Source organism: Octopus bimaculoides, chromosome 13 (genome assembly GCF_001194135.2).
Source record: "Octopus bimaculoides isolate UCB-OBI-ISO-001 chromosome 13, ASM119413v2, whole genome shotgun sequence".
NCBI classification, from domain to species: Eukaryota; Metazoa; Mollusca; class Cephalopoda; order Octopoda; family Octopodidae; genus Octopus; species Octopus bimaculoides.
Window position 1 is genome coordinate 25,601,059 of NC_068993.1, and position 12,317 is coordinate 25,613,375.

The 12,317-nt window shown below is 35.2% G+C and overlaps 1 protein-coding gene across 1 annotated transcript in view; it reads right to left on the reverse strand.

Annotated features, from left to right (window-relative positions):
• The window catches only part of LOC106871923 (fibrillin-1), a 694,404-nt gene that overhangs the window by 142,572 nt on the left and 539,515 nt on the right, over positions 1 to 12,317 (reverse strand). The window contains exons 22-24 of the mRNA XM_052972376.1: positions 10,493 to 10,615; positions 5,871 to 5,993; positions 3,473 to 3,595 (exon numbers count right to left, since the gene is read on the reverse strand). Coding sequence (XP_052828336.1) covers positions 3,473 to 3,595; positions 5,871 to 5,993; positions 10,493 to 10,615 — 369 coding nt within the window. The remainder of the gene's footprint in view (positions 1 to 3,472; positions 3,596 to 5,870; positions 5,994 to 10,492; positions 10,616 to 12,317) is intronic.

Sequence of the window (12,317 nt, forward strand, 5' to 3'; positions counted from 1 at the left end):
AGCAACAGATCGCCAGCAATTGCTTCATCAGAAATTGCCGTCCTAGCTCCTGCGAAAAGGGATTACCCTGCTATGTATAATCAGGGCAGTGCAAAAAGTTGTTTTGCACATATCATTTGTATAGCCAATTAGATGGATGAAATTTACGTACGATTAATAATGTTACGCAAAACAGCCTTCAAACTTGTCCTTTTCATTTCATCGTCTTTTGAATTACGAACATATTTACATCATAAGGGTTTTTTCGTTGTAAGTCTTTCTTTTTTAGTTGATTTTCACCTAGCAAGACTTATCGTAGATGGCATAATAAGTCATACCCGGACAACGTCGGGTTATACTGCTAGTAATAATAATAAAGCTGAAGTGAATACCAAATATACAATGTGTGTTTAATTGGCAGAATATGACCATCCCCAAGTATAACAATATCTGTTTCAACACACAATTTCACATCAAGAATCTTGAGAAACAAATACATAAATCATCATCATCATCACCGTCATCATCATCATCACCGTTTAACATCTGTTTTCCATGCTGGCATGGGTTGGATGTAATATTTAATTTTGTTTGAGATTTAAGTTCCTTATACCTACATCAATTCAATTATTGATTTCATCCTTATCCAATACTATAACATTTGGTCTGAAATAGTCATTTTAATTTTCTGTGAAATGGAGAACCGTTCTAATTTGCAATGTGAAAGAATGAAGATTTTAGAAAATAACAGTTACAAAATTTCTTGCTCTTACACAGAAGTTTAATACAGATATTAGAAATTCAACAATGCCTTTCCCAAAACCCTTCAACTATGGAAAACGAAATTAACTTATAATACATACTTTCAACAAAATAAAACTGATATAATAAAGTGAAGGCTTTGGAAGGAGCCAAAAAGTTTTAATTAATTTAAATGGCACCAGCAGTAAAAATAAAATAAAAAAATAAAATTATTAATTTTGTTCAAGAGAGACAGGGGAGGAAACTCTGAATTTGAAATTAATTTAAACTAATTAATTATACAATACAGTGTGGAGTGATCAGCATCATCACTGTCACGATGATGATGATGATGATGAAGAAGATGATGCATTGTGTTCTACCAGAACCACAATGGCCACTTTTTCTCCTACAACAGAGTGGATGCGGTTGTCATGAACAGAAGGGATACTGTAAGTGGTTTTCCATCTCATTCAAACATGACAGTGCAAATAATACTATGTTCAAGAAGGAAATTAGAAGAGAGAGGGGGGGGAGAAAGGGGGGGAAAGGAGAAAGACTGACAGACAGACAGACGAACAGTGAGAGAAGTGGGATGGGATCAAACTCAGTATTTGACTGGTCATTTATCTTCCTAATCTTTGAAAAATGAAAGATAATAATGACCTTGATGGGATTTGAACTCAGAATGTGTAAGGTGGTGCAAAAACTGCAAGGCATAAATTAAATACTCCAAACATAATTTCCAATTCACCAACCATATATAGTTACAGTATTTAGAGCAAGGACCACACTCTCCACATTTTAAGCCCGAAAATAATTCCATAATACAGTAGCTAATGTTCTCTTTCAAGGGTTTGAGCAAGTAAAATATAGCAGAATGGATTATGAGAACAGAATGTAGTAGTAGTAGTAGTAGTAGTAGTAGTAGTAGTAGTAGTAGTAGTAGTAGTAGTAGTAGTAGTAGTAGTAGTAGTGGTGGTGGTGGTGGTGGTGGTGGTGGTGGTAGTAGTAGTAGTAGTAGTAGTAATCTTTTTTTCTCTCTCCATGTACTCCCTGTTCATGTAGTTAGTCTTACTGTAGTTGTTGCTGTTGTTTCACTACTTTAATATGAAGTTCAAAAGTGTTATAAATAATATGCTTACTATATTTAGAATTTTTACTAATTAGGTTTTTTTTATCCCAGGCAGATGATTAAAGGATACAGCACGAACCAAGAAAGGCAAATGACCATAGTTAGCGGCTAATATAAACAGTAACTGAGCATGTTCAGTAATGACTCAGTAAAAGAATGTCTGTCTAGGCTTAGGGTTTATAATTCTATCAATATAATTTCACTGCTGAAGGTGGCAAGGAGGTAGAATTGTTAGTACTTAGCAGCATTTCATCTGTCTTTACATTCTGAGTTCAAATTCTACTGTGGCCCCTTTGTCTTTCATTTTTTGGGGGTCAATAAAATAAGTACCAGTTGAGCAACTAGGATCACAGTAACTGACTTATCCTCTCCCACTAAAGTGCTGGCCTTGTGCCAAAATATTATTTCACTGCTTCATCCCTTTTGTGTCAAATTTGTGGGCGAACATCAAGTATTTTCTTATGCATGTCCTGTACCTAGAGTCTGCTTCATATGGAAGAAAAAATATCATTTCTGAATGTAATGGAAGTTACTCTAGGATAGATTTCTTCTCTTTTCACAAGATAAAGCCAATCTGCAAGGAAACTATAATAGTATGTCTCACTGATATTTATATCAAAAACTCATGTTAAGTATAGTTTTAACTCCACTGAGATTTGAACTCAGAACCTAGAAGGCAAGACTATAACTAATATGCCATCATTAGATGATGATGATGATGATGACACCAACGACGATGACAATTATGATGATGATGACGACAACAATGATGATAGCTAAAAAGTTTTCAGCCCAATGTTGTCTCGGCCACAGAATATGATACCTGAACCAGTTTAAAGATATCCTCTACCATATTTATGAAATATAAAAGATTTTATAGAGAAATGAAATAGTTAACTAGCAGATACTGCACTGCCAACACATTGATCATAATTTCAAATCTGCTATGTTTTATTTGAGACTCTTTAGTTTTTTCTCAAGCAAGACATTTAATTCTGCATAGCTCACTTCACCTTAATATCAAGAATACAAATCAGTTACAAAAAAACTGGTGTCTTCTCCGCCATGATGTATGGAGATAAGCACCATCTTTATGGAGTACTGTGGTATGCAAAAAGATTTATCAGTTTTTTCCTCAAAAGTCTATAGGTGTGATGAACCCATAAATGTTTATATATATATATATATATATATTCATGAAATAGATGTGTTTTTTAAAAAATATTAGAATGGCTCAAAAGCATTTTAGCCTCAACTATAACACATTGAAGTGTAACTGGCACCTATTTTCCTGTTAAGTAGTTTGAGAGAAACAATATTTCCTGTTTAAGGACAACTACAGAAATAGTTTAAATAACAAGTCTTCATCAAAACATGTTATTATATCATCCAAGGTGAAAATGAACTTGTAATTCTTGCCCTCTAAATAGATCTATGTTAACTTAAAATTTACTTTTGGGGACATGATTTTATGATCAACATCATAAATTTGATCATCCAGATGCTGTACTCAGGATACTTTTCATGAAAAGAAAGATTATACAGGGTCAAAAAAGCAAACTATAATACTAAATAGCAATAAAACAAAAAAAAACAAAAAAAATAACAAACACTTACTGCTACAGGATGTTCCACTTGACACTTGGTAGCCACTGGGACAATCACATTGATAAGAACCAAGAATATTAACGCAGATACTGGAACAGCCATGAGTTTTGTTTGAAGCACACTCATCAACATCTGGAAACCAAATAACATTGCAGATATTTATTTTATGTACAATTTCTTTGCAGGTATTACATAGAACTGACTTGTACTTTATTAGTTTACAGATCTGGGTCCAAATTTCCTAGTGACATTTGATGTAATGTAGTGATGGGTACTACTAGTAGCAGAGCTGGTTTTAAGCTAATTAGAAAGACTTGTTCAAATTGGGCTCCACACCAAGTGAGGGCCCTGCACACATGCTCGAGTGGAGACTACCATGATGAATTTTTGTATATCTTTGTGGCATTTTGGCCATGAGTGGAATGCTACACAAAGCATAAAACATCAATCTTCAGTTAATGTAGAATAGAGGGCCTCACTGATGATTCTCTATTTGGACCCTGCACTTCCTAGTACCGGCCCTGACTAGTAGTAATATTTATTATCCAAGTTCATATCATGAAATCAATGACATTAAAAGAGAAAATATTAGAGTAATATTAAAGGATAAAATTATGCTTAAATAGGCAACCTCTTCACAACAATACACACACACACACACACACACACACACACACACACACACACACACACACACACACACACACACACACACTGCATAGATGCAAACATAGATATATGATTAAGCCAACTTTGCAATCACATGACCTCAGGTTCAGTTTGATTTGTATTGCACCTTAAGTAAGTATCTTCCACTTGTCTCAGACCAAGTAACACCTTGGAGCTGCAAGACATAAAAATTTACAGAAGCTTGTCATGTGCATCTGTGCATGTGTATATGCACGTGTGCATGCATGAGTGTGCATGTGTCTTTGTGCAGAAATGCCACTTGTTCTTCTTCACATGAGACCATCTGAGCATAAAACATTGATGTTATGTTTACAGTCTCCGTGAACAAAATATCTCGTACTTGTGTGCTTTTGAAGTTAAGTGGGAAAAAAAAGTCCCTTAGTTAAAAAAACTGGTAAAAGTTGGTGACAGGAAGAGCATCTGGTCATAAAATACTACTTCAAATAAGTTCTCATCTAACCTACGCCAGTATGAAAAAAAAACAAGGGTAAAATGAACGAACTGCAAGCTAAGGAAATACATAAAATTTACATAGAGGTTAAGCAAGTGAACTAATACTTATACATGGTAACTATCCACATTATGGAGAACTGAAGTTCTGAAGGGTGACCCAGGATGCTGAACTCTTCAGATGAGATGATAAAGGACCAAGATACCAGGTGTCTTGTTGTACCCAAGAAGACCACATTCCCTGATGAAGAGGAATGGCCTGCAAGAGTCCTGTACTGGTACCATAATAAAAGCACTCGTGCCAGTGCCATGTAAGAGCACTTGTCCCAGTGCAACAGTAAAAGCACCTACCACACACTGTAAAGTGGTTGGTGTTAGGAAGGGCATCCAGCCGTAGAAACCATACCAAATCAGACTAGAACTAGAACCTGGTGCAACTCTCCACCTTGGCAGCTCCAGTCAAACTGTCCAACCCATGCCACCATGGAAAATGGACATTAAAGGATGATGATGATGATGATAACGATGAATGAATGTATCTTTCCAAGGGGATGTTATGCAGTACTAGTGACAATATATGAACTTTCAATTTTTTATCTGAAACAGGTTACATTCTCAACTCAGCCAGTAATACTGGTCTGTTTAGATGTCATTAATTCCTTTCTTTAAATACAGCCATAGCAAGTACAACATTAATGACAACCTCACCACCATCACCATCCCTATCTCAGACTACACAGAACTGGTTGAATCAACAAGGGAATTCCTTCATGGTCACTTGACCTGCTAGAAACAGCAGTCACGTTTCCTCCAAACTGCACACTATTGTATTAAAAATGGGAAAAAACACATGGGTTAATATAGTTCTAGGCAAACAAAAAATATGGAATGGTTATGACTGAAATGCATCTGAATATAGGCCCATTCAGTCGAAGTTGATAAGAGTTTAATCATTGGAGACAACTGGTTACAAGCACAAATCTTGGTATGAAATAACATTTTATCTGGTAGTTAGTATTATCCACCCCAAAATACCTTATATTCTTGAAGCAAATGAAATATCTGTGATATAGTCACTCAACATGACAGGAAAACCTCTCTTCAATTGCTTGACTGCCATTTTAGAAAAGGAACGACACATTTGATAATCTTATATGTGAATGAGAAATAAGAGGGAACAGTTATGCCTGGAATGTCTTGGATTCTAGGTTTGATCAACAGGAATGATCTGTGACTAAGTTGCAACAGCACTAACTAATATTCCTACCTTCGCAGGTGTATCCGTCTTCACTTAGGGTATATCCAGTCATACAGTAACAACGGTAAGAGCCCTGCGTATTCTCGCAGGCCTGATGGCAGATACTTTTATTCACGAAACATTCATTGATATCTGAAATTAGAAAGCAAAAATAATATTGCTCATTATATAAACCATAAGAGCTGCAATAAACGTGTCGGAGAGGGTTTGTTTCTCATTTGACACACTGATCTATCAACCCAAGAGAGAGTTGGTTGTCATCTGAGACTCAACAAACTCTACAAAGAGAACAAACACAGCATACTTTACATCACCAGGAGCTGCTCACATACAGTCCATAGCCACAGACCACTAATACAAAAAAGCAAACACACTGGAAATTAAAGACGATCCAAACTAACACAAATGGACATGCTTACAAGATCCAAAAACAACACAGTACCCATGACTTTCAGAAATATTTTTTCACACATAGAATTGCTAAAGCATGGAATAAACTACCTGCATCAATTGTTAGCAGTCAAAATACTACATCCTTCAAAACTTCCATGCTTCTTGAAATTTGCAAACAGGTGTCCCACCACACCTGCTTTTTTCTTTATTATAGATTTATTCCCTGTTCACTTCCTGTGCATATTCTATGTACTGTTCATGTAGTTTTTGTTACTTTTTCTGATGAGTTGTAGTGCACCTGAGCACTGTATACAATAAGTTCCTTATCATTATTGAAGAGGAACCATTTAAGCCATTTGTTACTGTAGTAAAAGCTCCAACTCTCACTGTCTCTGGCACTGTGTGTGCAATTACCCCTTTAACACACAGATTCATCTGCAATTCCACCTTCTTACAACACAACCCTAATACTCTCCTTCCTACATCATGCAAACAAACATAAAAAGCATATATGAAGGAAAATAAAAGCAATGTTAATAACCCCAAACAATGTCCTGGGAGACACACAATTACTGGTACATCATTCTCCTATTGAGTCCACCTCATCCACTTCCACTGTTATGACCACAAGAGCCGACAGGTGCCACACACATTCATTGTACAGAGAGAAAAGTTCAACACATTCAGTCACATTGTCCTCTGAACAATAAACCATTGTAGAATGTTTGTTAACTTGTAAGGCAATAGTATATCTGGAACAACATCCATAGTCATATAAATTGAATCAAGGAAACATTATACCACAAAGAGAGATCAGAGGCAGATGGGTTGAATTAGGCAAGTTCAGAGAATATAACACTACAGACAAAATACCCATTAGGAACAGATTGGTAACACCCAACTATGGCTGTCTTGTCTTTAGTGTTTAATTAGCTTTGCTATGGCAATGATGACAACAACAGTTACAACAACTATTTGATTGTGCCTACTTATTTGATCAACATTCTATGTCTGTTTGATGCAAGTTGACCAGGGGTTAAACAAGAACATGCAATGCACAGCTAGATTTTGTCTTCTTTATTTGTACCACTGCTATTCTAAAATTTCCAAACTAATGCTGGTCTCACCTAAAACCTGATAAACAACAGCTGCTGCTACTGCTGCTGTTCACTCTATTGATTCTTTTATGATCTTCATCTTCTTTGCCACAAGATCTGTAACTATCATTAGTAGTGCCCCCTCATCATCACCTTGTATAATGTGATCAACATCAGACTCCAAACAAAATATTTTACCCAAACCTCTTTTTAAGAGAAGCACATTGTTTTGGAAATCATTCCTAAATTATTTTCTTTTTATGTATGGCAATTCCAAACAAACCAAATGAAGAGAATCATCAGAATATATAATCCAATGACTGTGTCCATGTGAATCAGATTGGAAATAAAATCTTTGTTGTATATTGCTGTACGATTAGCTGAGGTAAGGACTAACAGTTTGTATAATACTCTTTATTGAAAACGAAAGAGGAATGATATTCATTTCTGCAAAATATTCTCTATTCCAACTGCACAACAATGTACTTCTTGAATTAACCATATCTAGTTTATCTCCAGTCCCTAGTATCATTTTCTAATTCACTTGCTTATGCTAACACATAAGCTGAAAATCTTTTAGCAAGCCTCTCAACTACTTACCAATGTTAATACTTTTAATATGAAATGCTAAATAGAGTGACATGATTAGCTGCAATAGATGTCTTACAGATGGAATATCAATCACTAAGGCATGAAATATGATCAATACCTAGCTTTCAACAAGGCAGAACCTTGTTTACTTGCTTGTAGTAGTTAGATCAAACCAGCTTTTAAACAATGTTATTGGGAAAGGCCTGAACATCACAATATAGCATTTCCCATAATTACTTTTATTTGCAATTTAGAAATCATTTCACTAGGTATGTCATAACATAAATAGCCATAGTCCTATAAATTGAATCAAGGAAATATTATACCACAGAGAGATCAGAGGCAGATGGGTTGAATTAGGTAGGTTCAGAGAATATAACACTACAGACAAAATACCCAATAGGAACAGATAGGTAACACTCAACTATGGCTATCTGGTCTTTAGTGTTTAATTAGTTTTGCTATGACAACAATGACAACTATTGTAATATACTGTAAAGATTTCACAATTCTTCCTTGTCCTTTAAATGCATGAGTGAACTAACTGAGTAGTTTTAGTATTGTATAACCAGCTCAGAGCCATCCAGTAGATATGGGTTTGTATAACCAGCTCAAATAATACTTGGTACTATATAACTAGCACATATTAGAGAAGCAGCTTAAACAAGTGGTGGTAGAGAGGTGGAGCAGGTCTTATTCAGTAGGCTAGACTCTGTTATTTTCATTTCATTTTCTGCATCAATTATCATAGCAATTTCTCTATAATTTTCAGAACCCATCATGAGTTGGATCAGTGAACATCGTGACTTCGTTATATTATAAAAAAAACACTCTGTAATAGAGAGGCAGCGAGAGTTCCATAGACACTTTCACGCACAGTCCAAATGCATCTGTATCAGATGAGAAAACAGTTTTGCTTTGGATTTCTAACTTTCAGGTAACTGGATCTACACTGTAAAGAAAATCGCCTGGCAGACCTAAGACCGTTACAACTCCAGAAAATGTGGCAACAGTAAGAGCATCCATTCAGCTATCACCAAAGCATTCCACTCATAAGCAGAGAACTAGAGTTTGAGGAGGATTCTGCATGCCAATTAGAAACGGCATCCTTTCAAAATGATGTTGGTTCAAGAATTAACTGAGACAGGTCATAACAACTGCAGAGCTGTATGTGTGAATATTCTTGCACAAGTTTCTGCTGCAGCTTTTCTTCTGAGTACCAATGAGGCTCAATACCATATCAATGGAGCTGGAAACAAGCAGAATTTTCGCTACTGGGCTGAACATAATCCTCATGAACTCCACCAATGATTACTTCACTCTCCTCACATAACTGTTTGGTGTGCAGTTGCTAGCTATGGTGTGATCAGCCTGCACTCTTTTGAAGAAGGTGGTGCAACAGTAACTGTTACCTTTGACTGATATGTTGCAATGTTGGAGGCCTTTCTGCACCCCAAACTGGACGATTTGGACACAGAACGTCTGTGGTTTCAACAGGATGGGGCCACAGCTCACACAGCATGACATTCACTAAGAGTGCTAAGGGAAATGTTTCCAGGGCATTTGGTCTCTTTAAGGGGAGATGTGGGGTGGCTGGCAAGCCCTTGCAAAATTTAAGCCCTTGTGACTTTTTCCTTTGGGAATACTTAAAGGTTTTAAAAGGTTTTCTGACATTGTCCTCAAACTCTTGAGGATTTGAAGGAAGGGATCAGAGATGAAATTGATGCAATTCCACCTGAGATGACATGGAGAGTCATGAAGAACTTTTAGGAATGACTCCATCAATGTATTGCCAACAACAGCTGCCATTTGTCAAACCCATTAAAACAAAACTATGTTTTATGTACTTTTTAGAAATATAATCAGTTTTTTCCTAGATAGTTGTGTTCTTTTTTTATATCAATTCAAAATGTGGGAGATCTTTATGTTCCACCCTGTCATCATGGTATTGTATAATCATCTGAGTGATTATTGTATTGCATGATCAGCTTAAAGATATACCATTGTATAACATGTTAATATAAATGGTACTGTAGAACCACCTCAAAGATATACTTTATAACCAGCTAATTGATGTGTTTTATATAACCAGCTCAATGAAATGGTGCTGCATAACCAGAACATATAGATTTGGTACAGTATAATCAGCTAATAGATACAAGTATATTATCTAATAACCATCTAAGAGATATGATACTGTATAACTAGCTGAATAGATATAGTACTATATAACCTGCATACAGATATAGTATTGTATAACTAATTCACTGATATGGTTTGTGTAGCTAGTTGAGTAGATGTGATATTGTTAAACTAACACTTAGATATAGTACTACAAGAGAAGATTTGATTCTTATCAATCTAAAGCTTTGAAACAGGAGCTAAACACCATTCTTTCAAATTCCCTTGAAACTGTATCAAACATATTTAATATAGTATATTCAGTTCAAGAATTTCTAATTGCATAGATCGTCTATAATTAAAACACTAAAATACATAAAATTGATGAATCAGTTAGAGGATGGATAAGAAAAGGCTCAAATAACTTACCAATACATGATCTTCTGTTGCTGTGTAGGATGAAACCAGTTTTGTTACAGAAACATTCAAATGATCCATTGTTATTGATACAAATATCATCACAGATGTAATTATCTTCGCACTCATTGATGTCTAAACAAAGAAATAACAGGTTTGAGAAATATTAAATCTTATTTATACCAATTTGATGGGGTTGGTGCATGAAGAGTTAACTGTCAACAGGAGGAACTTGAACTTAACAATTTACATGATGATATGTGAATAAGCCACCATGTCCACATCTATTCATAAACTATTCCATAACAGTCAGAAGTATCTCCAAGAGCAAATTGAGTATCCAGTTTTACTGAGAAGTTTGATTATAATTGCCTTGTCAATGTACAAATGAAGATAATTTACATGGGAGACAAAAGTTGTTGCTAACCAAGAAAGTAGTTAAGATAAGTGGGGAGAAAGAATTAGATTCTCCGTTTTTCTTTTTTTTTTCTTCTTTTTTATAATTACAAATCTCTTTTCCTTGGCTCAGATGAATAATGTAGGCTTTTGTATAATAAGTTCATGCAGGACTTACACAGGGCTCACTCAAACAACGAAGGCTTAAACTGAGAACACTCTGAAAAGCAACCTGAAATGGAGTGGCATTGGCCCACGTGAACTTCATGAGCTCTGCTGCAGACAGATTAGCATGGCTTCTCACCTCACCAGCAGCAGCTGCCCTTGAAGAGGACCAGCGTTTCACTGTTGCAAGAGACAGATGTCACAGGGTTGGCAACAGACTATTGTTGTAACATCTGTAGGTGCCTGTGTGTTTCCAGTTTTGGACTGCTAAGTCACATTTGCTTTCATTGCCAAGAACACAGACTCTGTCATCATCAGACACGTATGGACTACCAAGAAAAGGTATGGTTAAAAAGTTCACACCACAAGCATGTTGCCACTGGTTCAATCCCACTACATGACATCATGAGCAGGATTAAAGACGCTTAAAATCAAAAGACAGAGAATTCTGATTTGTAATAATAACCACAGAAGTAACTATTAAGGTGGTTTTAGTGTTAGTCTTCGTTACAACTATGTTGAAGCTATTTAGGTGTGTCTGTGTGTTTGTACAGGGAAATTAAAGAAGAGTGGTAATTGTTGAATACATTGGTCAAAAATTTTTCAAGACTAGAAAAACTGAAGTAGAGGATAGAAGTTCTAAAAGAAGAGAACTTTAAAAGAGTTAACACCTCTTTCATATAGAAACACTGATAAAGATAATAGAATAACTTGGTGCATGAAGATAAACTTTTTCAAATTTTACCATTTACAGAACAAAATCAAAAAGTACAAAAATGAAAAGGGAGTAAGTCGTTATTTATTTATATTTATATTTTTCAATTTCAAGGTTCACTTAACACATTTTTAAAAACACAATGAGTTATAGTTTTTACTAAATATTTAATTTCTTTCCTTCTTTTAAATATGTATATTTATTTCTGAATTTATTTAAAAAAAAGAAAATCATTTGTGTAGATGTACATATATGTTTATGCATATATGTGTGTGTGTGTGTGTGTGTGTGTGCATATCTATCTATTTATGCATGTATATATGTATATTTATGTATGTATATTGCATATATACATACATGCATACATGTGTGTGTGTGTGTATGCCTGCATGCAAAGTATATGTACACACACACACACAATATATTTCATAAATATACATATAAGTGAATACAAATATGTGTATATTTGTATGTGTGTGTATACAGAGAGAGAGAGAGAGAGATGCCCATACTTACATGCAAATATACATACATACATATATATATATATATATATATATA